At 62.5% G+C, this 20222-nt stretch overlaps 9 protein-coding genes across 9 annotated transcripts; 4 read left to right on the top strand and 5 right to left on the bottom strand.

Moving 5' to 3' along the window:
• Positions 1-815: 815 nt before the first annotated feature.
• On the top strand, positions 816-3525 carry OSTLU_13688 (predicted protein; the record flags this gene model as incomplete). The annotated part of the gene is made up of 2 exons (XM_001415765.1): positions 816-1414; positions 1596-3525. The coding sequence occupies 2 exons, from the start codon at positions 816-818 to the stop codon at positions 3523-3525; spliced, it is 2529 nt and encodes an 842-aa protein (XP_001415802.1).
• Positions 3526-4559: 1034 nt separating this feature from the next.
• On the bottom strand, positions 4560-4910 carry OSTLU_28801 (predicted protein; the record flags this gene model as incomplete). The annotated part of the gene is made up of 1 exon (XM_001415421.1): positions 4560-4910. One exon carries the CDS (start codon positions 4908-4910, stop codon positions 4560-4562), a length of 351 nt encoding a protein of 116 aa, XP_001415458.1.
• Positions 4911-5451: 541 nt separating this feature from the next.
• OSTLU_23873 (predicted protein) lies at positions 5452-7548 on the top strand (the record flags this gene model as incomplete). Its single annotated transcript, XM_001415764.1, has 1 exon — positions 5452-7548. The coding sequence occupies one exon, from the start codon at positions 5452-5454 to the stop codon at positions 7546-7548; it is 2097 nt and encodes a 698-aa protein (XP_001415801.1).
• Positions 7549-8006: 458 nt separating this feature from the next.
• Positions 8007-8528, top strand: OSTLU_28799 (predicted protein; the record flags this gene model as incomplete). The annotated part of the gene is made up of 1 exon (XM_001415763.1): positions 8007-8528. The coding sequence occupies one exon, from the start codon at positions 8007-8009 to the stop codon at positions 8526-8528; it is 522 nt and encodes a 173-aa protein (XP_001415800.1).
• A 108-nt stretch (positions 8529-8636) lies between these two features.
• On the top strand, positions 8637-9344 carry OSTLU_28798 (predicted protein; the record flags this gene model as incomplete). Its single annotated transcript, XM_001415762.1, has 1 exon — positions 8637-9344. One exon carries the CDS (start codon positions 8637-8639, stop codon positions 9342-9344), a length of 708 nt encoding a protein of 235 aa, XP_001415799.1.
• Positions 9345-9396: 52 nt separating this feature from the next.
• OSTLU_39526 (predicted protein) lies at positions 9397-11067 on the bottom strand (the record flags this gene model as incomplete). The annotated part of the gene is made up of 2 exons (XM_001415420.1): positions 9397-10083; positions 10144-11067. The coding sequence occupies 2 exons, from the start codon at positions 11065-11067 to the stop codon at positions 9397-9399; spliced, it is 1611 nt and encodes a 536-aa protein (XP_001415457.1).
• A 132-nt stretch (positions 11068-11199) lies between these two features.
• On the bottom strand, positions 11200-12138 carry OSTLU_39591 (predicted protein; the record flags this gene model as incomplete). Its single annotated transcript, XM_001415419.1, has 2 exons — positions 11200-11616; positions 11665-12138. Coding segments are annotated over 2 exons (891 nt in total), but the record flags the coding sequence as incomplete, so codon positions are not given.
• Positions 12139-12936: 798 nt separating this feature from the next.
• On the bottom strand, positions 12937-14669 carry OSTLU_28795 (predicted protein). Its single transcript, XM_001415418.1, has one exon. It carries the CDS (start codon positions 14609-14611, stop codon positions 12941-12943), a length of 1671 nt encoding a protein of 556 aa, XP_001415455.1. The 5' UTR covers positions 14612-14669; the 3' UTR covers positions 12937-12940.
• A 79-nt stretch (positions 14670-14748) lies between these two features.
• OSTLU_28794 (predicted protein) lies at positions 14749-20111 on the bottom strand. Its single transcript, XM_001415417.1, has 2 exons — positions 20042-20111; positions 14749-19827 (listed from the first exon to the last, which is right to left on the bottom strand). The coding sequence occupies exons 1-2, from the start codon at positions 20084-20086 to the stop codon at positions 14806-14808; spliced, it is 5067 nt and encodes a 1688-aa protein (XP_001415454.1). The 5' UTR covers positions 20087-20111; the 3' UTR covers positions 14749-14805.
• Positions 20112-20222: the final 111 nt, after the last annotated feature.

The raw sequence follows: 20222 nt of genomic DNA, 5'->3' as shown, positions 1-20222 counted from the left end.
GCCTCGCGCGACGCGAAGCGCGCTTCGCACGAGCGCGCGCGCGGCGGCCGCGCGCACGAACGATCCGAGCGTGCGCGTCGTGGTGCCGGACGTCCGTCGTCGTCTGCGGGTCGTCGGACGCGAATCGCGTCGAATCGAATCGAATCGAATCAAAAAAAACGTGTAACTTTTCTTGAGTTATTGTGTGTCCTGCGATTCGCGCGCGACGCGACCGTCAGTCGCCGCGCATAGGCGTCGTCGCTCGAGTCCGAGCGTGCGCGGCGCGAGCGTCCGAGCGAACACTCACATCCTTGCGCAGGGGCCATGCTAATCTTCTCTGTATTTTTTTCCAGTTTATCAGGTGTCATATCCGAAGATAAGACGTAATATATGGGACCGTTTTCGGAGGTCACGCGTCGCGCGCGCGCGCGCGCGCGTTGTTACGGGTCGCGCGCGACGCCGACGCGAACCGCCAGACCGCGATGTCCGCCGCGTTCGACGGCGCCGACGTCGACGTCGAGTGCGTCGCGTATCGCGACGGCGCGCTGTATTACCGCTCGCGTCGCGACCCGCGCGCGCTGCGCCGGTCGGACGCGCGCGAGGCGGCGCTCGCGCGCGACGTCCCCATCGCGTGCTGCGCCGCGACGGCGACGGGCGTCGTCGTCGGCGACGACGCGGGCTACGTCGCGACGACTCGAGGCGTGGAGACGCGCGTGGACGTCGCGCGCGTCGTTCGCGCGTGCGGGGAGTACGCGTCGAGCGTCGAGCGGTGCGTGCGATGGGACGCGAGGACGGGACGCGCGACGCGGCGGTGGACGCTCCCGCGGCTGGCGCCGATGACGGCGTGCGCGGGCGCGGCGCGAGCGAACGATGGGACGACGACGCTGATCGCGGTGGGAGGGGCGGCGATCGCGTCGACGTCGGCGACGAGCGACGACGCGGGGAAGCGCGAGACGGCGCTCGGCGGTGGACTCGCGATGTTACGAAAGTTTTCGTCGACGGCGCTGAGCGTGGCGAAGACATTCGTGGACCGAGACGCCGACGTGAGCGAGGACGCGGTGGGGGAGTACGAGGGCGTGGATATGGATGAGGTGAGCGCGCTGAAACGAGAGAAGCCGACGTGGAACTGCGCGTTCGTGGACGCGCCGCGACGGTACACGAGATTTGAGATTTGCGCCGAGCGCGACTGCTTCGCCGTCGGCGACGAGACGCGCAGGGTATTGCTCTTTCGCATCCTGAGTCACGGCAAGCTGAGACTGAAAGCGATCATCAAGGGGTGTCGCGACGCCACGTTCGCGTTCGACGCCGACACGGGCGCGCTGTACGTTCACAGGCCGAGCGTGCGCTTGTTAGAGATTCGTTCCGAGCGCGGCGACGCCGTCGAGACGCGAGACGCCAGCGGCGTCGCGCGCGTCGTCCCGGGCTCGCCCAAACCGTACGTTCTGATGCGCGTCGACGACACGAACATGCGCGTGCTCGCGATGGACGAGTTTTTGCGCCGCGCGCCGGATCGATCGTCCGGGCGCGTAGGCAGGCCGACCCGCGGGTAGTCATGGTTCGCGGTAACACCTCGCGCCGCTGTAACACTAAAAAAACACTCCTGCATCCATCCCCAGTGCGCGTCGCGGAGCGCCGCCGTCTGCCGCCATGTCGTACGTGCTCGACATGCGCGAGCTCGTGCACAAGCTCCCGTTCCATCACTTCACCGCGTACGGCTTGCGCACGTCCTGCGTCCTCATCGCGGTCACCTACGCCTCGCCCGGGGTCGTCGCGGCGGGAATATGTTTGATGTACTATCGCACGTACACGGCGCAAAACCGGACGATATTCGAGAACACAAACATAAAAGAGGCGAAGACGCGCGCGATCATCACGATCGGGGTGATCCTGGCGTTCATACCGGCGGCGCTGATTGGATTGATTGAAGGATTTCGAGGCGGGCTGCAGACGCTGAAGACGATCGAGGCGTGGGCGGAGAATGGACAGAGCGGAATGCGGGCGATCGGGGCGCCGATCATGGCGATGGATGATTCGTTGACGATGCTGCGCCGGGAAGCGGTGACGGCGAACGATGTCGGGGCGACGGCGACGATCGCGACGGCGCTGACGGCGGTGACGGAGGCGATGCTGCATCACAGCGGTTCGATCGAGTTTATTCAGGATTTAGAGTCGCTGAAGTGGGTGAAGACGTTCGTGGTGATTTACGTGACGTCGATGACGTTGTTGATGCTGCTGCTGATCTCGTTGCTCACGACGTCGGTGGTGCCCATCATCGCCCATCACGGCAAGACGCCCGTGTCGCAGTGGTGGAAGCGAGCGCCGGGACGAGTCACGCCAGAGTATTTCGTTCGCGCGCTTCCGTTGTTCACGCTCATCTATTGCTTCTTGATGACTTCGGTGTATTGGCCCGTGAGCGTGATCGGCGCCGAGGTGTGCTACTCCTACGAAGCCATGGTGGAGTTCGTGGTGCCGGAAAACGTGCAGCTGTACTTCGTGTGTCCGCGCTTTGGGTACGAGCTCGGAGAGTATTTGCAAGATTTGCACGCAGATAACGTCAAGCTGAAGGAGACGATCGGCAACGTCCAAGATCTGGGAGGCGCGTACGCGTCGTCGCAGTACATGACGGCGTTGAACGCGGCGATGACATCCTTTGGAGCAGACTTTGGCATCATCGACGAAGGCTTGGGGAGCTGCCAGCCGATGAGCGACACGATAGAGCTCGCCACGGCGCAGGTGTGCGACGAGGTGATGTTGGGGATGCAGATGGTCACCGCGGTGTCGTTCGGTCTCACGTGCTTGCTCATGTACGGCACTCTACACCGTTGGTTCGGCTCCGACGTCGCCAAAGAGCTCGTGCAAGACGAAGAGCAAAGCTTGTTTTCCAAGCTCACGTCCGAGTCGTTCATCGAGGCTCGATCAAGATTCGGTGCACAAAAGAAGACGCCCGCGGAGCAGGGTAAGGAAAAGGAGAAGAAAAAGAAGGATAAGGGTGCGAAGAAAAAGAGGAAGGAAGCCAAGGAAGGTAAGGTTGCCGAAGATGGATCGACGCATGTGTCGTCGTCGTCGTCGGAGGAGGAGGGCGCAGGCGCGACGGCGTCGCCGAGCGTCGAAGAGACGGCGCAGCAGGAGAGCGCTGCGCCGGCGACCTCCCCGCCCGACGATGCGGCGCCGCGAGAGATCGAAATGCAGGACGTCATGAATGATGACGAACCCTCGACCGCGGCGGACGACGACGGCGCAGAAGAATACGACTCGGGTGAGGAGGAATTTATCGAAGACGACGGCCGCGTCGAAGTCCCGTCTGATCTCGAAGACTACATCGACGACGTCGACGAAACAACCGTGGTCGAAACACCCGCGGACGAGGAGCCACCGGTGTCCGCGGTCGTCGAGCCCGAGAACGAAGGATCCGACGTCGCCGAGGCTCCGCCGCCGACCGTCGCGACGCCGTCGAGCTCGAGCAGAGTGCGAATCGTAGACCCGCGAACGAAGCAAGAAGTGACGTTCGAGCCGGCACTACCCAAGCCAAAGAGCGACGACACGTAAAACGCAACACGCGATAGGCATTGAAGATTAACAAAACTAGACTAGACGACTCGCGCCGCCATCGTTCGCAACGCGTTTTCGCGCGTTTCACGCGCGCTCGAATTCCGGCGCCGCCGCCAGCGCCGCGGCGCGCGAGCGCGACGCCCCTTTCACACCGATTCTCGCCGCGTCCCTCGCCTCCGCGCTCGTCACCGCCGTCGCCGCGTCGCGGTGTCCTCGCCGCTCGCCGTCGCCGCGCCGACTGCGGTGCCGACGCCCCGACGACGACGACGACCGGTGGTGGTGATGCCCGTGTCGCCCCCCGCGCCACGCGAGCAATCCGTGCCCGCGATGCGACGCCCCCAGCGCGTATCCCGCCGCGCCCGCGCCGATCAGGGCGAGCGCGCACACCGCCGCGAGTCGCCACCCCGCGCGTCGTCCAACACCCTGGACCCGACCGCGACCGTCGTCCTCGCGCAACAGCGCGCGCCGCTCCGCGCGCGGCGACGACGCCGACGCCGCGATCGTCGCGGATTTCGTCCCGCGCTCGACGTCGTCGTCGTCCATGGCGCGCGTCGCCGCGTGCGGCGCGTGCGGCGGTTGGGTGTTGTCTGTGGCGTTCCGCGAGCCGAACGCCAGGCGCCGACGCGCGGCGGCACGCGGCGCGCGGCGCGCGCGACGATGGCGACGGTGACGTTCGCGTCGTCGTCGTCGTCGTCGTCGCTCGCGGACGTCGGGCGACGCGCGTCGCGCGAACTTCAGCGCGGCCATCGGTTGGTGCGACGACGACGCGAGTTGTGCGACGCGCTCGAGCGCGCGCGGTCGCGCGCGGAGCGCGACGCGATCGCGACGTGCGAGCGGGACATCGCGCGCGTCGACGCGACGGTCGAGCGCGTCATCGAGCGCGTCGAGGCGCTGAAGGAGCTCGCGCGGGCTCTGGAGGCGAGCGAGCGGGGCGAACGCGTAGACGCGTAGACGCGCAGACAGCGCCGCGCGGCGACGATCGCGATCGGCCGGCGTCTGTGATGTAATGTATATTACTCTCGGTATCTTTGTTACACGGCGGCGGCGTCCTTCGACGACTGGCTGCCCTTGGAGGCGGTGAACAGTTCGCGAAACGTCTGCTTTCGCCTCGCGCCGCGCTTGGCGTCGCCCTCCTTCGCGCCGCTCGACGAGGCCACCTCGATCGCGATCACGGCCACGACCGCGAATCCGGCCGCGAACGCCAACATCGGTCGAAGCAGGGCGCCTATCCTGAACTTGCGCCGTTTCGAGCTCGCCGAAAACTCGTCGTCGCTAGAGAAATCGAGCAGCGCCGAACGATATCCCGCGCTCTGAAACGTCATATTCTCGCTGTCCCTCGTCATGTTCACCGCCATGCTCGCGTCTGCGCTCTCAAAACTCATCGCATCGTCATCGCTCGCGCCCGCGTTCTCTTTCGACTCATCGCTCGCGGCGTCGTCGAATCGAAACGACGTCTCGCTCGTCCCGGCGCCCGCCGGTCGCAGCGGGGGCGACGCCGGCGTCGTCTCCTCCGCTTCCGCCGCCTCAACTCCCGCGCGCTTCGCGATCGGGCTTAAAATCTCCGACGACGCGTCGAACGACACCCGTCGAGTCCCTTCCGCGTCGTCGCCGCTCTCGTCACCGTTCAAAGTCATCTTTTTAAACTGTACCGACTTTTCGCCGTCTGCGATCGGCGTCGCGGACGATCCGGCGCGCTCGAGCGCTCGCGCCGGCGCCGACGCGTCGCTCTGATCGAACAGCTTTCTCGCCACGGGCATCGCCGGCGCGCGCGCGCGTGTGACGGCCCGAATGCGAATTTGGAATGTTTTCGCCCGCGCGCGAGCGGGACACGCCGACGCGCGATCGTTCGCGCCGTCGCTCGCCGCGCGGTTCGGCGCGAAGCGCGCGCGAGCGTTCAGCGTCGTCCTCGCGCGGTCGCGCGCGATGATGCGACCGCCGGCGCCGCGCGCGAAGCCGACGAAGGACGCCGCCGGTGGGGCGGCCCCGGACGTCGAGCCCGCCGCGCCGAGCGCGGACGCGCGCGATCGCGCGTCCGCGCCGCCGCTCGGGAAGACGTACGACGCGCCCGCGTGGGGCGGGGCGCCCGCGCGCGAGTTTTATCTCGATTGCGTCAAGGGCGGCGCGTTGGCGTCGAGGACGCGACTGGACCGAGGCGAAGGCGAAGACGCGCCGCGAGGACACGTGACGTTCGGAAGGCATCCGGCGTGCGACGTCGTCGTCGAACACCCGTCGACGTCACGTTTGCATTGCGTGATTCAGTTCAAGGCGAACGGGACAGAGGCGTACGTGTACGATTGCGAGAGCGCGCACGGGACGTTTGTGAATAAGCGACGCGTCAAGCCGGGCGTGCACGCGCCGATTCGAGTCGGCGATCAGATCAAGCTCGGCGAGTCGAGTAGATTGTATATTTTAGACGGCGATGAGAGCTTGATGCCAGAGGAAGGGCTGAGTGCGGCAGAGATGAAGGCGTTAGCGGCGTTGGAAGCCGCGGCGGAGGCTGAGATGCAGCGCGAACTGGCGGCGTTGAAGGCGGAACGCGCGGCGGCGCGCGAACAAGAGGCTGCGGCAAAGGCTGGGTCGTCTTGGGGGATGATGGATGCCGATGACGAAATCAACGAGCGTCAACGCGCGATCGAAGAGCTGGATTGGCGCACGCACGATGGGAAATTTAGCGATAAACAGGAAAAGCAAAAGCAAAACATTCGGCGCAAGGAGGAAAAGATCTCAAACATGCGCCTAGAAGTCGATCGAATTCGAGCCAAGGAGTCGCAGCAAGACGGTGGGCTATCGTCCGGGCAATCGACGCGAATATCTGCGGTCGAGCGCGCGATCGAGACGTTGCAAGAAGAGATCGAGGACGCCGATGAGACGCTCAACGAATCGTTGCGCGTGAGTTTGGGTTTGCAAGCTGCGGTGTCCAAGCGACGTCGGGGCACGCGAGCGAACTCGGACGACGAAGACGGTCAGAGTGGAGATGAAGACGACTTTTACGACCGTTCGCGGACGAGCGCGAGTCGTAAGCGTCGAAAAGAGTCGAAGAAAGAATCCACGCAAGGCGCGGCGGCACCGAAAACGCTAGAGACGGCGGCTACGTTGTGGGACAAGCGCACAGCGATTGAGACGTCGATCACGGAAACGGAAGAACTCATCAAAGTCACCGAAGAAGCCGCGCTCGCCGAACGTCAGCGCACGGCGGGACTTTCGGCAGACGGCGACGCGTTGGATGCGTACATGGACGAAATTGGCGCGTCGAAATTCACGTCTCAAGTCGAGAGATTACGCGTGACGCTCTCCGAAAAAGTGTCTGAACTCGAGCGAGTGTCTCGACTGTTGAAGTACGCCGACCCAACCGAGGAATTCCGTCCTGGATCGGCCAAAGGAGACGCCATGCGGAAACACGCCGAGGAGGCGGAGGCGAAACGCGCCGAGGAGGCAAAACGACGCGCCGAAATCGCCGAAGCGAAGCGAGCGGAAGAACTCGAAGCGCGCAAGAAACGTGACGCAGAGATGCGACGGCAAGCGGAATGGGAAGAGCAAGGTAACTTGCAAGAGAAGCGAAAGTTCACGGGAGGCGTCGATCCCGCCTCAACGTCGGCGCCGGCGAAAGCGAAAGCCGCCGTCGTCGAAGATGACGCCGATAACGCCGATAACGCCGATGACGAAGGCCCAGTGATCGTCGAAGACGTCGAACAACGAGTCACACCGACCGAGCGCGAGATTGAAGCACATACCGCCGCTGAGACTGAACCCGTGGTGCGCGACGACGATGACGGTTTCTTGATGCCGCATCAAGTGCGCGCCGGCTTGGAAATTCGCAAACCCCCAACCAAAGCCGCGCCATCACACGCGGCCGCACCATCCGCGGAGGATACCGTCATGTCAGACATCCAGCGCCTTCTTGATGCCTCCTCGGGCGCGAGATTCGACGCCGAAGCCGCCGCCGACGATTCCGACTGGACCGCCCCGGCGAACCAATCCGGCGACGGCGCGAGCGCGCTCAACAAAAAGCTCGGCTACTGACGCGCGTTCTCTCGCGATCGAACCCATTCTCGACGCGTATCCTTTGTTTATCGAACCCATTATTTCGCGCATCGCTCGCGGCGTCGACTCCGCGCGCGAATTCGAGCCCTCGTTCGCGCGCGTCCTCGCGCCGCTCGAAGATCCAAATTTTCAAACGTCGTCCGTCTCGAATCGGCATTCACGGACGCGTCGCACCACCGCGCGCGGTCGTCATGCCCCCCAACCGCGCCGCGCGCCACCGCGACGTCGACGTCGCCGATCTCGAGCGCGAGCTCGCCGAGTTCCGCGACATCATCGACGGCTGGGTCGGCGAAAACGTCGCGCGCGAAAGACGTTTGAAGGATGCGCACGACCGACAAATCTTAAAGCTCGAGCGCGAGTACGACGCGCTGATCAATCGCGAGCGAGAGCTGAGCGAACGCGCGGCTGATAACGCGCGCGAAGCGGAGCGGTACGAGATGGAGGCGGAACAGGCGCTCGAAGAGACGAACGCGGCGAGAGAACTGGCGGAAGGACTGCCCGAGCAGTTGGCGGCGCTGCGCGAACGCGTCGGGGAGGAACGGACGGCGATCGAACACGCGAAAAATAAAGCGACGGGAACGAGCGCGATGGCAAAATTGGACGCGCTGAGGGGGGCGAGCGCGATGTACGCGGAACGATTGGGATTGAGATTTGAATACGGCGAGGCGGAGCGGTTGCGGTTGGTGTTTAAATACGTCGACGCGCGCGCGCCGGAGCGAGAGTTTACGTTCGCGGTGCGATTGCGCGGGACGGCGTACGAGGTGATGGAGTGCGCGCCGATGTTAGCGTCGATCGACGCGTTGCTCGCGGAGTGTAACCGTTCGAATGATTTCGGGAAGTTTGTGCGGGACGCGCGCAAGGCGTTCGTCGAACTCGCGAACGGCGACGACGGCGTCGGCGCGCTCGCGAGTCCGCGCGCGTCCGCTGGGCGCGCGACGCGAAGCAACAGTCGTAGGTAAATAGACAGCGCGACGGTGCCACCGGAACCGCATCATCACACAGTAGCGAGACATTTGTAACGTAGCGGCGCAGCGCGCCACGCCCGCTCCCGCGGCACAAGCCGACGCATGTCCCGCCTCGCCCCGCGCGTCCGCGTCGCGCGCGTCGTCTCCGTTCGCGCGCGACGCGCGAGCGCTCGCGTCCGCGCGTCCTCCGCCGACGCGCCGTCCTCCGCCGCGCGCGTCGCGTCGCTTCGAGCGATTTTAGGCCTCGACGACCGCGCGCTTCAGCAGCTCGATCACACGGTGGAAGGGCGCGCCGTGCGCGACGACGTTCCGCTCAGCGTGCTCACCGAGCGCGTGTACGCCCTGAGCTCGGCGCTGCCGCGCGCGTGCGCGCGCCACGCGTTCGAGCTCGCCGTCGAGCGCCCGGGGCTGCTGACGCTGGACACGTCGGCGACGCGCGCGGCGATCGAACGCGCGGCGAACGCCCTGGGCGGCGCCGAACAGCTCGAACGGCTGTGCGCGGAGTGCGCGCCGGCGTTCGCGCACTTGCTCTGGCGCGTGGGCGCGCGCGAAGGGACGCTGGCGGATTGCGAGCGACCGCTGCGAGACTGGGCGGCGGGCGAGGTGGGCTGGCATCGCGTCTTCACGCAGAGAATCGCGAGCGAGTGGGGGTACTTGTTGATGCTCGGTCGAATGGAGACGAGCGTGATGGCGGGGAAAGGCGTCGTGTATCGGAACGTGAAGACTGGGGAGAGCGTCGCGTTTCGGAAGAGCGCCGATTTCGGCGCGCGCGCGGCGGCGGCGGCGGCGGCGACGGATGTGCGACGGTGAGAACTTGTGCGACTAAGAATAATGTAACAACAGACGAATTTGTTTAGCGATACTAAGCTTTGCGTTCGAGCACGGCGACGGACTCGACGTGCGTCGTGTGAGGAAACATATCGACGGGCGTGACGGTTTTGAGCTCGTACGCGACGTCGTCCGCGCCCTCCGACGGCGCCGTGAGAAGTAGCAAGTCTCGCGCTTGCGTCGCGGGATTACACGACACGTAGACGATACGCCGAGCACCGATTGTGCGCAGGATCGCGATGAGTGCGGAGTCCATACCAGGCCTCGCCGGGTCCGTGATGACGATGTCCGGCATGGGAAGCTCTTTGCCTTTCGGCGTCGTGAGAAGACCTTTCGGGCCTTTGGACGGATTTAATCTCGCCAAATCAACGCGATAGAATTTGGCGTTCGTGATGTTGTTCAGCTCGGCGTTGCGTTTCGCGTCTTTCACCGCCTCTGGAACGACTTCCCATCCCATCACTCGCGAGCAGTCGCTCGCGACGCTGAGTCCCATCGTACCGACACCGCAAAACAGGTCGAGCACGATCTCAGACTTATCGCCGCTGAAAGCGCACGCCTCGCGAACCTGTCGCACCAATCTCGCAGCCTGCTCAGTGTTGGTCTGAAAGAAGGACGCCGAAGAAAGTTCAAAGTCGATGCCGTTGAGCGTTTCGACTAATTTGTTCTCGCCGAACACCGCCTCGACTTTCTTAGTTGACCCAGCCTTCGTCGTCGTGCCACCCTTGACGAACTTTGACGAGCGTCCACCGCCCGCGCGTCGGAGTTCGGCTTCGCTCGGCACGGAAGTGTGCACCACGGACACCACGCCCGGTACCTTCGAGACGACGTCGATGAGTCCCGCGAGCGGTCCCGTTTTCAGTTCGTTCGGCGAAGCCGTCGTCGCTAAATCGACCATCACAGCCTTCTCACCGCCGCGCTCGCCACCAGCCGTGCGAATCGTCACGCTTCTAAGGGTGCCTTCGCCGCTCGTGCGATCGAACGCCTCCAAGCGCCCGTCCGCGCGTTCCAGCGTCTCCCGAATCGCCGCCAACACGCGATCCGCCTCCTCGCTCTGCAACAGACATCCACCGCTTAAATCCACCACCGAATCGTTCGCCCCTCGCGGTCGCAACCCGACGACCGTCTTTCCTCTCGTTCCACTCGCGAACGCGAACTCCATTTTATTCCTATACCTCGACGTCTCGTCCGCGCCGACGCACGCGCCGACTTTCGCCTCGGCGTCCTCGCCCGCTTTATATATTCTCGCCAGCACGTCCACCACCCGATTCCGCTTATGCCCCACCTGCGCGTCGTAATTCACGTGCTGCCACGCGCACCCTCCGCACTGTTCGTGGTGCGGGCACGGCGCCGTCACCGCGTTCGGCGCCGCGCGTTCCGTCGCCGTCTTCGCGCCGTGCGCCAGCTTCTTCCGCAGCTTCGTCACCCGCGCGCGCACCACCTCTCCGGGCGTCGCGCCGTCGCAGAGCAAAACCATCCCATTCGCGAGCTTGCACACGCCCTCGCCCGACGTGGCGAAATCGACGCACTCCACGGAGACTTCGTCGCCGACGCGAACGTCGCCGCGGTCGGACGCGGCGGCGGCGGCGGTGGATTTCGCGGCGCAGGGCGGACGCGCGACGGCGAGACGACGCGCGGCGTGCGCGACGGGGGCGCGCGCGGCGGCGAGCGCGCGCGCGAGGACGACGCGGGCGAACGCGCGCGGCATGGCGCGACGGCGTGTGCGGCGCGCGGCGGCGACGGTTGGACGCGCGGGAGCGGGGCGGCGCGCGCGGGGCGCGTGAGACCGCACATCGCGCGCAAAAAGAATGGTTACAATGACGCGCGACGCGAGCGAGGGTCACAGCCCGGGAAGGACGTCGCCGAAGGGTGAGAGCAAACTCGCCACGGCGCGCACGTCGACGGGCAAACCCATGAGCGGGCCGAGCGGCGAGCGGATCTCCGCAGCCGAGCGCCAGGGTCCGATCCAAGGTCCGCCGCCGATTTCTAGACATGCGGTATCGCTCGTAGCGGCGTCGATGATGGTCTCGACGCGCTCGCCGCGGTCGTTGAGACGCCAAAGGGATACGACGACGACGCCCGTGAACGTCTCGCGGCACGACGGCGCCATACCCTCGTCCAAGCTGTCCGAAGGCGCGCGAATGACGGTGGATTTGTCGTCGTTCGTGCACGTCCCTTCTATCGAGCACTCGTATCGTTCACCGACGGCGGTGACGCTCCACCGACCCCACTCGACGTCCCATCGAACGGCGCTCGCCTCCAACGCCGACTCGGCGCCGTACGCCGACGTCGAGTCAACCTCCACTTGCTGCGCGGGAACGAATTGAAAAAATCGATCGCCGAAGTGCACGCCTACCAGACCGACGTCTTCGCGAACGTTCGGGAGCACGACGACGCCTCGGTTCCCTCCAGTCGCGGTTACGCTCAAATCGGGATAATCCGCGAACGAGTTGCACTGCACCCACCACCATTTCAACGGAAACCCAGCGCCGCCCCAATTCTTCTCGCTGTACGCCGGGCAATCGCTAAACTCAACGCGCTCGCCGTCGGTTTCGATCCATCCGCTCGCCAATCCGTGCGCCATGGTGACTTGCCAATGCGGCTCGAACACCGGCAGCGCCGTCATCCAGCCCGCGGGCGACACCATCTTCGCCCCCGGTCCTCCCCCCCATCCTCGAAGCGGCGTCACCGTGATGTCCCATCGCACGCTCTTCGCCGCGCGTCCTCCGCCCCACGGCCCTTCCTCGCTCTCTCCCTCGCTCGTCAACCTTCCTCGATGTCTCGCGCCCTCGCGCGACACCTCGAAGAAATCGTCGCCGCGCGTCGATTTCAATTCCAACGCGTGCGCCGCCCCCTCGAATCCCGCGCGCGCCTCCTCCGCGCCTTGTTCAAAGTACAAATATTTCCCACACGGCGCGCACACCTGCGCGCCCGCCCCTCCCCGCGCGGACTCGGGCAAATCCGGGTCGTACACGTGATAAATCAGACTCGCCGACGCCTTCGCGCTCGGCAGCGTGAACCGAAAGTACCATCCCTCGAAGAACGCCCGCGCGACGCCGCGCTGTCGATGGTATCCACTGTGCGGCGTTTTCACCGCGCGCGCCGCCGTCTCGGCGCTATCGACCGCGCGCGCGTCGTCGTCGACCGTCCCGTCGACCGCGACCGCGTCCGCCGCCGAGGCGTTCGCGCGTTCGTCGCGTCGCGCGCGCGCCGCGGTTCCTCGCGTCGCGCGTCGCGCGTCGCGCGCGGGTTCGCGCGTCGCGCGCCGCGCGCGCGCCGCCCGCGCGACGACGCCGCGCGCGACCGCGGCGCGCATGCGCCGCGAGGCTATTTCTGGCGCGGCGACCGCGCGGGACAAAAATTGCAATCGTATCTTCACTGTATCCAGCCGCGATCTCGACGCACGAACGTTCGCGACGATTGTTTTCGCGCGCTCGAATTCTTTCGGCGCCTCGATGTTACGGGCGCGCGGCGGCGCGCGACGCGACGGAACTAACGACCAACTAACAACCGACGACTGACGGTTGACGCGAAGACTGAAAGATCCGGGCGCTAGAGTTACAACACGAAGACGACGCGCGTCACGCGCGTCGCGCGAAGGTGCCGTGAAAGGTGTACGGAACGTGCATGGGGAGGGCGATGACGGCCACGGGGTCGACTTCGGTGAAGCGCTGGGCGTCGAGGACGACGACGTTTGCGGCGTCGCGCGAGACGTCGTACTCGACGTACGCGAGGTATCCGGCGTCCTCGTCGTCGGCGTTCGTCTTGGGGATGAATTCGCACTCGTGTGGGTAGTGACCGAGGGCGCTCAAGCGCGTCTCGGCCTTTTGCGTCTCGAGATTGAGTTTTTGAATGGAGTCAAAGTAGCCGTGCTCGCCGCACGAATTCGCGAGCGTGTACACGTACTTTGGTTTGCGGCGGCTCATCGTTCGCGGAGAAACCACAGGGAACTCCATGCCGATCATTTTCGTCATATCTCGTTCGCCATCGGCGTTCGTCGGCATCGCGAGCGCGTCTGTGACGTTACCGGTGGCGATATCGATCGTCATCTCGTGCAAATCGTTGTAATGTCGCGACGACCACACGGCGGCGTACATGTCGCCAAAATTCTTTTCGAGCCCGGTGCGATCGCCTCTGAGCTTGCCGTAAAGCACCTTGAGTTTTCCGTTCTCTTCGTAAGCGTCGCACGTGTGATAACTCGAAAACGAAGGCACGTTTTTCGCGTGCACGACGCTTAAATCTGATTTCCTCAGCACGACCATCCACGTCTCGCGTTCGTCGCTCCATTTGAACGAGTGTCCGAAAGACTTCATCCCGCTGAGTGCACCCACGATGGCGTCGTTCGGTAACTCCCACGGGCACATGAAAAACGTCAAGTAATTTTCGCTCATCGCGCAGTCGTGTAACAATGCAAATTCTGGCGCCGCTCGCGGAAACGGCATGTCGGCGACTTGCATCACTTCGCCCGCGGCGTTCACCTTGCCGACAGAAATACCTATGAACGGCGGCTTTTTCAACCCCCACGTGTACAACGTTCCATCGCGCGGGTCCTGCTTACTGTGCGCGCTGAAACCCATCGGAAGACTCGGTCCGAAGACGACTTCACCTCTCGTCGCGAGCGACGCCGGATCGATCGCCACCGGCGCGCCGCCTTCGCAACACGCCAAAACCTTCCCCGCGTGCACGATGATGGACGTGTTCGACGGGTTCGTCGGAAACCGTCCTAAATTTGCCATCATTCCGCTCGCTTGAGTCCACGCTCCTCGGACCGCGACGCCGCTGCTCCCGACCGCGTCGTCGTTTGTCCCATCGCCGCCGTCGCGTGCCCGCTGCTTCGTCCATCTCGCCGTCTCCACGTACTTCCCCGCGCACCGCGCCGTGTTCGCATCGGCATCCATCTCGATCGCTGTGACGTACCCATCGCCATCGAACCAATGCGCGTACTTGGTCGCCCCCAGACGAATCCGTCCCGGTCCCGCGCGATAGAGCGTCCCCGCGAGCTCGGCCGGTATCCGTCCCGACACCACTTCCGCCGCCGTCCACGGCGCGTTCGCCGCTGGTTCGAGTCCACCGCGCCACGGAGCGTCCTCGATCGCGCGCGCGATCTCCCGCGGCGTCGTCGCGCGGCAAACGCAGAGCGCGGCGGCGCGGTGACGTCGACCGAGTGGCAACTGTCGGCGGCGAACGGCGACGGGTGGCGACGACGCGGGCGGTGCGGCGAGGCGCGGCGCGTCACGCACGATGCGCGGCATTTTGTTCGAGCGCGCGGCGCGTTCGAGCGCGCACGGCGAGCGGATCAGGGATGCGCCGCGTTGTGCGGCGCGCGCGGCGACCGAGATTACCATACCACTGAACGTTTGCGTTTGCGTCTGAGTTTCGCTTTTATTCAATGCTGAACTAAGTGTGCGCGCGCGAGTCGCGCGCTGAGCTATTGAGATGATGTGCCTCAGTAATACTGCGGTTGCCCGTATCCCGGTTGCGGTTGCTCGTACCCCGGCATGCCCGGCATCGGCGGAGCCGGAAGCGCCGCAGGCATGAGTTGCGCGTAGAGGTTGCTATTCATCTCGGCCGCGACGCGCTCTTTCTCCTCGTTCACCTTTTCTTCGTTGCGGTCCGCCTTATCCTTCATCAAAATCTCCAACTTACCGTTCATATCACGCATGACTTGAATCATGTAAGGCATGACCCAGTCGCTAAGACCCTTCAACCATGCCTTTTGCATGACTTCGTCGGGCTTCAACAAGTCGTAGCACGTGCACAAGGCGGCGGAGAAGCACTCCTTGTTGCCTTGATCGATGAAGTAGTCGAGAAGTTCGTCCACGATGGTCGCGTCTCCACTCTTCGCGGCGATTTCCATGGCGTCCTTAAGTAACCCATCCCGCTTGCTAAGATCGATGGCTTGCTGCCATCGCGCGTTGCGCTGATAGATGTACGAAGAAATTCTTCGGAACTCGATCAGTTCGTGGCTCTCGCATTGTACCGCAAGAGATAGTTGATCGCAATTGTCGTACATATCGAGCGAAGTCTTCAACGCCGCGTGATCTTCTTCTTCGATCGCGAGTTCGTTCACGGCGTCGTTCACCGCCGTCAAGTTTGCACCCTGCACAGCTAAAAGGTACTCCTTCACCATGGCCAACTTACCCTCCTTGCGCATGAGCGACACCACGCGAGAGTGATCAAGTCTCGACTGAAGTACACCGAGAAGATTGGTCATCTCTGTTGGGTGCTCGCGAAGGTAAAACTCGATCGCCTGGTAGTACAAGTCCGCGTTGGCAAGCTTGACGCACACATCCTTGAAGACCACGTGCTCCCAAGCGTCGGGGTGCTTCATCATCACCTCGCAAGCGTTATCGTACTCGTCGTAGCACCTGTAAAGATACGCGAGCTCGGGCCACAACGCCACGTGGTTGCACGTGGTTATGAGTCGCGGAATATTGATGCGCGCGCTGAACAAACGAATGTGTTCCATGAGCTTGTCGGCCATGTGGTTGGCGTACAAGATGCCGAGCTCGGTGAAAATACCCATGTGCGCCCGGTCAACGCCGACGCCGGCTTCCATAAGCTGGATAAGCTCGGTGAACTTACCATTCGCTTGGTAGTACTCACTGACGGAATCGAGTTCATCAGCTTGGATAATGATGTTGAGACCGGCGAGCTGCGCGAGCTTGTTTTCGCCTTCTTCGAGACACGTAAAGCACACTTCCTTCCACGTACGCGGGGAGTTAGCCTTCTTCGCGGCGTCGACTGCACCTTGGAACATGCGAAGTTTGAGCAAAGTGCTCGCAAGGCAGCCCCAGTTGCTGAGCGCGGTGTACAAAAGTCGAGCAGCCTCGTACAAACCTTCGCCAAAGCATCTGTCGGCGACGGACTGCTGATTCGCGCTGTTCGGCGTAGCCAAAAAGTCTTCGAGCTTGGCCAAATCGTTGATCTTGGCGTACGCGTACACAAGTTCAGTATCGACGCGAGCTTCTTTCTTGTTCTTGCGCACCATGAGCAAATATGGAACCATGTCTTCGTACATGTCGGCTTGGCGCGCGGCGTGAATGACGTCGACGAAATCACTCCCATCTTGCGCCTTGATGTACGACTTGATGGCCGCTTTAACCGCCTCCGGAGTGCCAACCTTGAGCTGCGCCTTGCCGATTTGGACCCAAACTTCGGGTAAGTCGACCTTGCGCGCGTACTCGATGCCACGATCGAGGTCTTCGAGAGACTCGAGAAGAATCTTCATCGCGTCAACATGCAGATCAAACTTCTTGAAGATGGCAAAGGCTTCTTCGTACAACTCGTTACCGGCGGCAATCTCACCGACCTCCGGACCGTTGAAAGAGTCGAGTCGGTTGACGTAATCCATGACGCGAGATGCGTCCGCCTTGATGGCGGTAAGGATGAGCAAGTTTTGCAAGTTCGGGTTGTTGCTGAACGCGCTGTTTTGTAGCACGATCTTCTCCAACAACTCGATGAGTTCATGCGGCATTTCTGCCGTCATGAACGCCTTCACGGTCACAGAAACTTGCTCAGGGTTCTTGCTTTCTGGGAGTGCGGTAGACACGACTTGGTCGATAAGCTGGCGGCAGTATTTGTTTTCTTCCGTCAACACAGATGCCCAGAGATCGGCGTCCATACGCTCGACGACATATCTCGCCTGAACCTTGAACATACTGTTTCTGTTCGTGCAATCCACCAACTCTGCGTCGCAGTTGCCACGCTTGTACGCTACGCACGCCAAGTACGGATCGCGCTTCTCGCAGTAGCGACCGACGATGGCGGACTCGTAGTACTCGTTTGTGAGCAAAAAGTGCTCTGGGTTCTGGTTGCTATCGATGAGCATCTTACCCATGGCGTTGTGTACTTGCGGATCCACGCTCCCTTCGTTCACGAGGTGCTCGAGGAATTGCGTGAGGATCTTCAAGCGGTTACGTTTCTCCACTTCTTCCACGAGCGGCGCCACGGGCAAGAGAGATCGCACGGACAAGATGAGAGTCTTGATGAAATCGTCCGGGCACTCGAGATCCAACAGTGTACCAACGACCTTCGGCGCCTGCTTCGGGTTGACTTTTTGCACGTAGCCTTCGATGTAGCGCAACATGTTGTTGTTGTAAAGGTATGTCGTCAAATCCGGAACGAACTCATAACGGTCGCACACATTGATAAGCGGACGAGCATCTGAGAGCTTGGCTTCCATGAGGAACACCTTGACGCGTTCGGCATCGTAATGATCGCTCTCGCGCGTCACTCGCTCGACTTCCTTGATCTGTCCAGTCTTTGAAGCAGCTTCGATAAATTTGTACACAAGGTCCTTGTCTTCACACGTGTTCACGAAGTACCCGAGGTAGTAGAAGAGGCCTTCGGCAGATTCAAACTTGTCAAACATCTTCACGACAGAGTGAATCTCGAGTTGTTCCGTGTACTCCTTAGCAATGTTCACCGCCATCTGAAGGTTTTGACGCATGTTGAACGTGAGAAGTTCCTTAAGGCAGTCCAAAGCCCACTCGCGGCTCAGTGTACCGAAGAATTCAGTGAGCGCTTGCGGGTCTATCGAGTGTGTGTTGACGACACAACGCTTCAAGTCGGCGAGCTCCGTGTAGTGCTCCATGGCTCGAATGTAAAGACCAGCCTTCTCGCAGAGCTGCGCGATGCGCGGGCGGTCGTAGTGCGTGAGCTTTCCTTGCGCCAAGATCGCATCAGCGACGTTCGGGTATGTCACCAAGTTGATCTCAAGAACCTTGGTTTGCAGCGCCGCTTGGCTCTCGTCGTCGCCCTTGAGCAAATCGAGCAAGATCGATGTCGCCTCACGAATCATGTTGCGCTGCAAGAAGAGATCGGCGATGGCCCCCATGTCGCACGGTGGCGGTGTCATCTGACTGATCTTTTGTGCCAACTGCACCGCGCTCGCGGGATCTTTCATCATAAGAGCTTGCAACATGTACATATAGTCTGGCTTGTAATCGACGGCGGAGCAGTATTGCGCCATCTTGTCGAATTCGCCACGCTGCGCGAACGCTGCGGTTACCTTCGGACTCGCGCGTGCTTTGACGTAAATCTTAAGCGCAGTATCGGAGTCAGTCGGCGCCAGCATGTCGCCGAGTTCTTCGCTCGCCTCGAGCTTGTCCTCGCTCAGCCATGTGTCGAGAAGCTGCTTCTTGTTTTGCGCAAGCACGAGCTTTGCGAGTTCAACTGATTCCAGCTTGTTCAACTTTCCGCGCTGCAAGCACGCGCCAAAGTACTGTAACAAAGGAGAACTTTGGCCCGGTTGAGTCGGGACGCCGCGAAATCGGGCGATGGTCTGATCTGTGCGCAACGAGCTCATGCTCGCCGCGAGTTCGGCCGCCCCCTTGTAGTCCGCAGAGTTGAAGAGCATATCAAACTTGGGCATCACGAGCGCATCGGCGCCGGGAAGATTCCCTCTCGACGCGACCGAAAGCGCAAGCTCCAAGTTATTGAGCGTGCTGCTGATGAACGGCACAACGGCGGCTTCGTTCAGGGTGATCAACAAGACTTGGCCGCCTCTGTTAACAACGTACAAACCGCCAACGCTCGTCGCGGACGCGCCGACGAAGACCGGATCTTGCGAAATGCGGCTTCGGTAGATCGGCGACGCAGTTTCCACGTCGTACACGAACAGCAGACCGCTCTTGGTGACGATGTAAATGACGCCGTATTTGTCGCTCACTTGCATGACGACCGGGAAGTCGTCGGCAAACTCGGGCGGGAAAAACAACTCGCTCGTGCGCTTCGTGAACGGCGTTTGCCCTGCCGGCGCGCCGAGCTCAATCACATGAAGCTTGGAAACCACCGATCCATCGGCTTGAACCATCTTTTGAGCGAAACATACCAACTGACTCTTTTGCGCGTTGCCCGGCACTTGGTGCGTCGTGAACGCCGCCATGTGCGCCTCGAGCGGCTGCGAGCGTTGTTGCGCCACCGAGTACAGCTGCATGTTACCCTTCACTAACGCCGGTCTCGACGCGTCGCCTTGCGCGATACCGATCAGCGTGAACCACTGCATGTCCTCTGATGCTTTATAGCTGATGATCTGATTCCCGTTCAGGTTTGCAGTTCTGTCAAACACCTTCACCGGCGCGTTCGCGTCATCGATCGACCAGTGAAACACCGCGGTGTTGGTCACGATCCCCAACATTTTCGGCGTGATCCACTTCCAAAACACCACCGGCTCCATGTCGTGCCCCTTGATTTTCGCCTTTTGATCAATGTTGAAAATCTGCAACGAATCCTCCACGCCATTCTCGTTCTCCACTCTCGCCTTGAGCGCAATCACGTTCTGCGTCGGGTTCATAAGCGCGCTATCCGCCGTGATCGGTTTCTTCATCGGCTGCAGCGGGTTATTCACCTCGACGATCACCACATTATTCGTCGTCCCGCTCTCCCGAGCGCACACGTACTTCTCGCTCTCCATGGTGAGATTCGTGAACGAAATACATTGCGGGTTCACTCCGCACGTTTTCAACTGCGCACCGTTCAAAGCCGCGCGGATCTCGTCAGTCATCACCGTCCGCACCATCCCGCGCCCTTTCGCGCGACGACGCGTCCACCGCGCGTTTTCGTTCGACATCGATTGACCCAACGAGATGCGATCGCCTCGGCATTGCCGTCGCGTTCCGTCGTCTTTTCGCGCTTCGAGCGTCGCTTTCGCGCCGCGCGACCGCGGGTCGCGGACGCACCTGTATCGCTTCTTTCACCGTGACCGGCACCGCGGGCGCCGCCATCGTGCGCGCTTCGTCGCGCGCGCGATCGTGCGGTCAATCGAGATCCGCCGGACGAATAGGGTTGAGAGGTTGGGCGCGCCGGCGCGTCGCGGCGCGACACACGGCGACGCGCGACGACGCGCGCGACGACGACGCG

The sequence above is a fragment of the Ostreococcus lucimarinus genome, chromosome 1, assembly GCF_000092065.1.
Source record: "Ostreococcus lucimarinus CCE9901 chromosome 1, complete sequence".
Lineage (NCBI taxonomy): Eukaryota > Viridiplantae > Chlorophyta > Mamiellophyceae > Mamiellales > Bathycoccaceae > Ostreococcus > Ostreococcus sp. 'lucimarinus'.
Note: the sequence above shows the minus strand (reverse complement) of the source record. Positions and strands in the feature narration are given on the sequence as shown.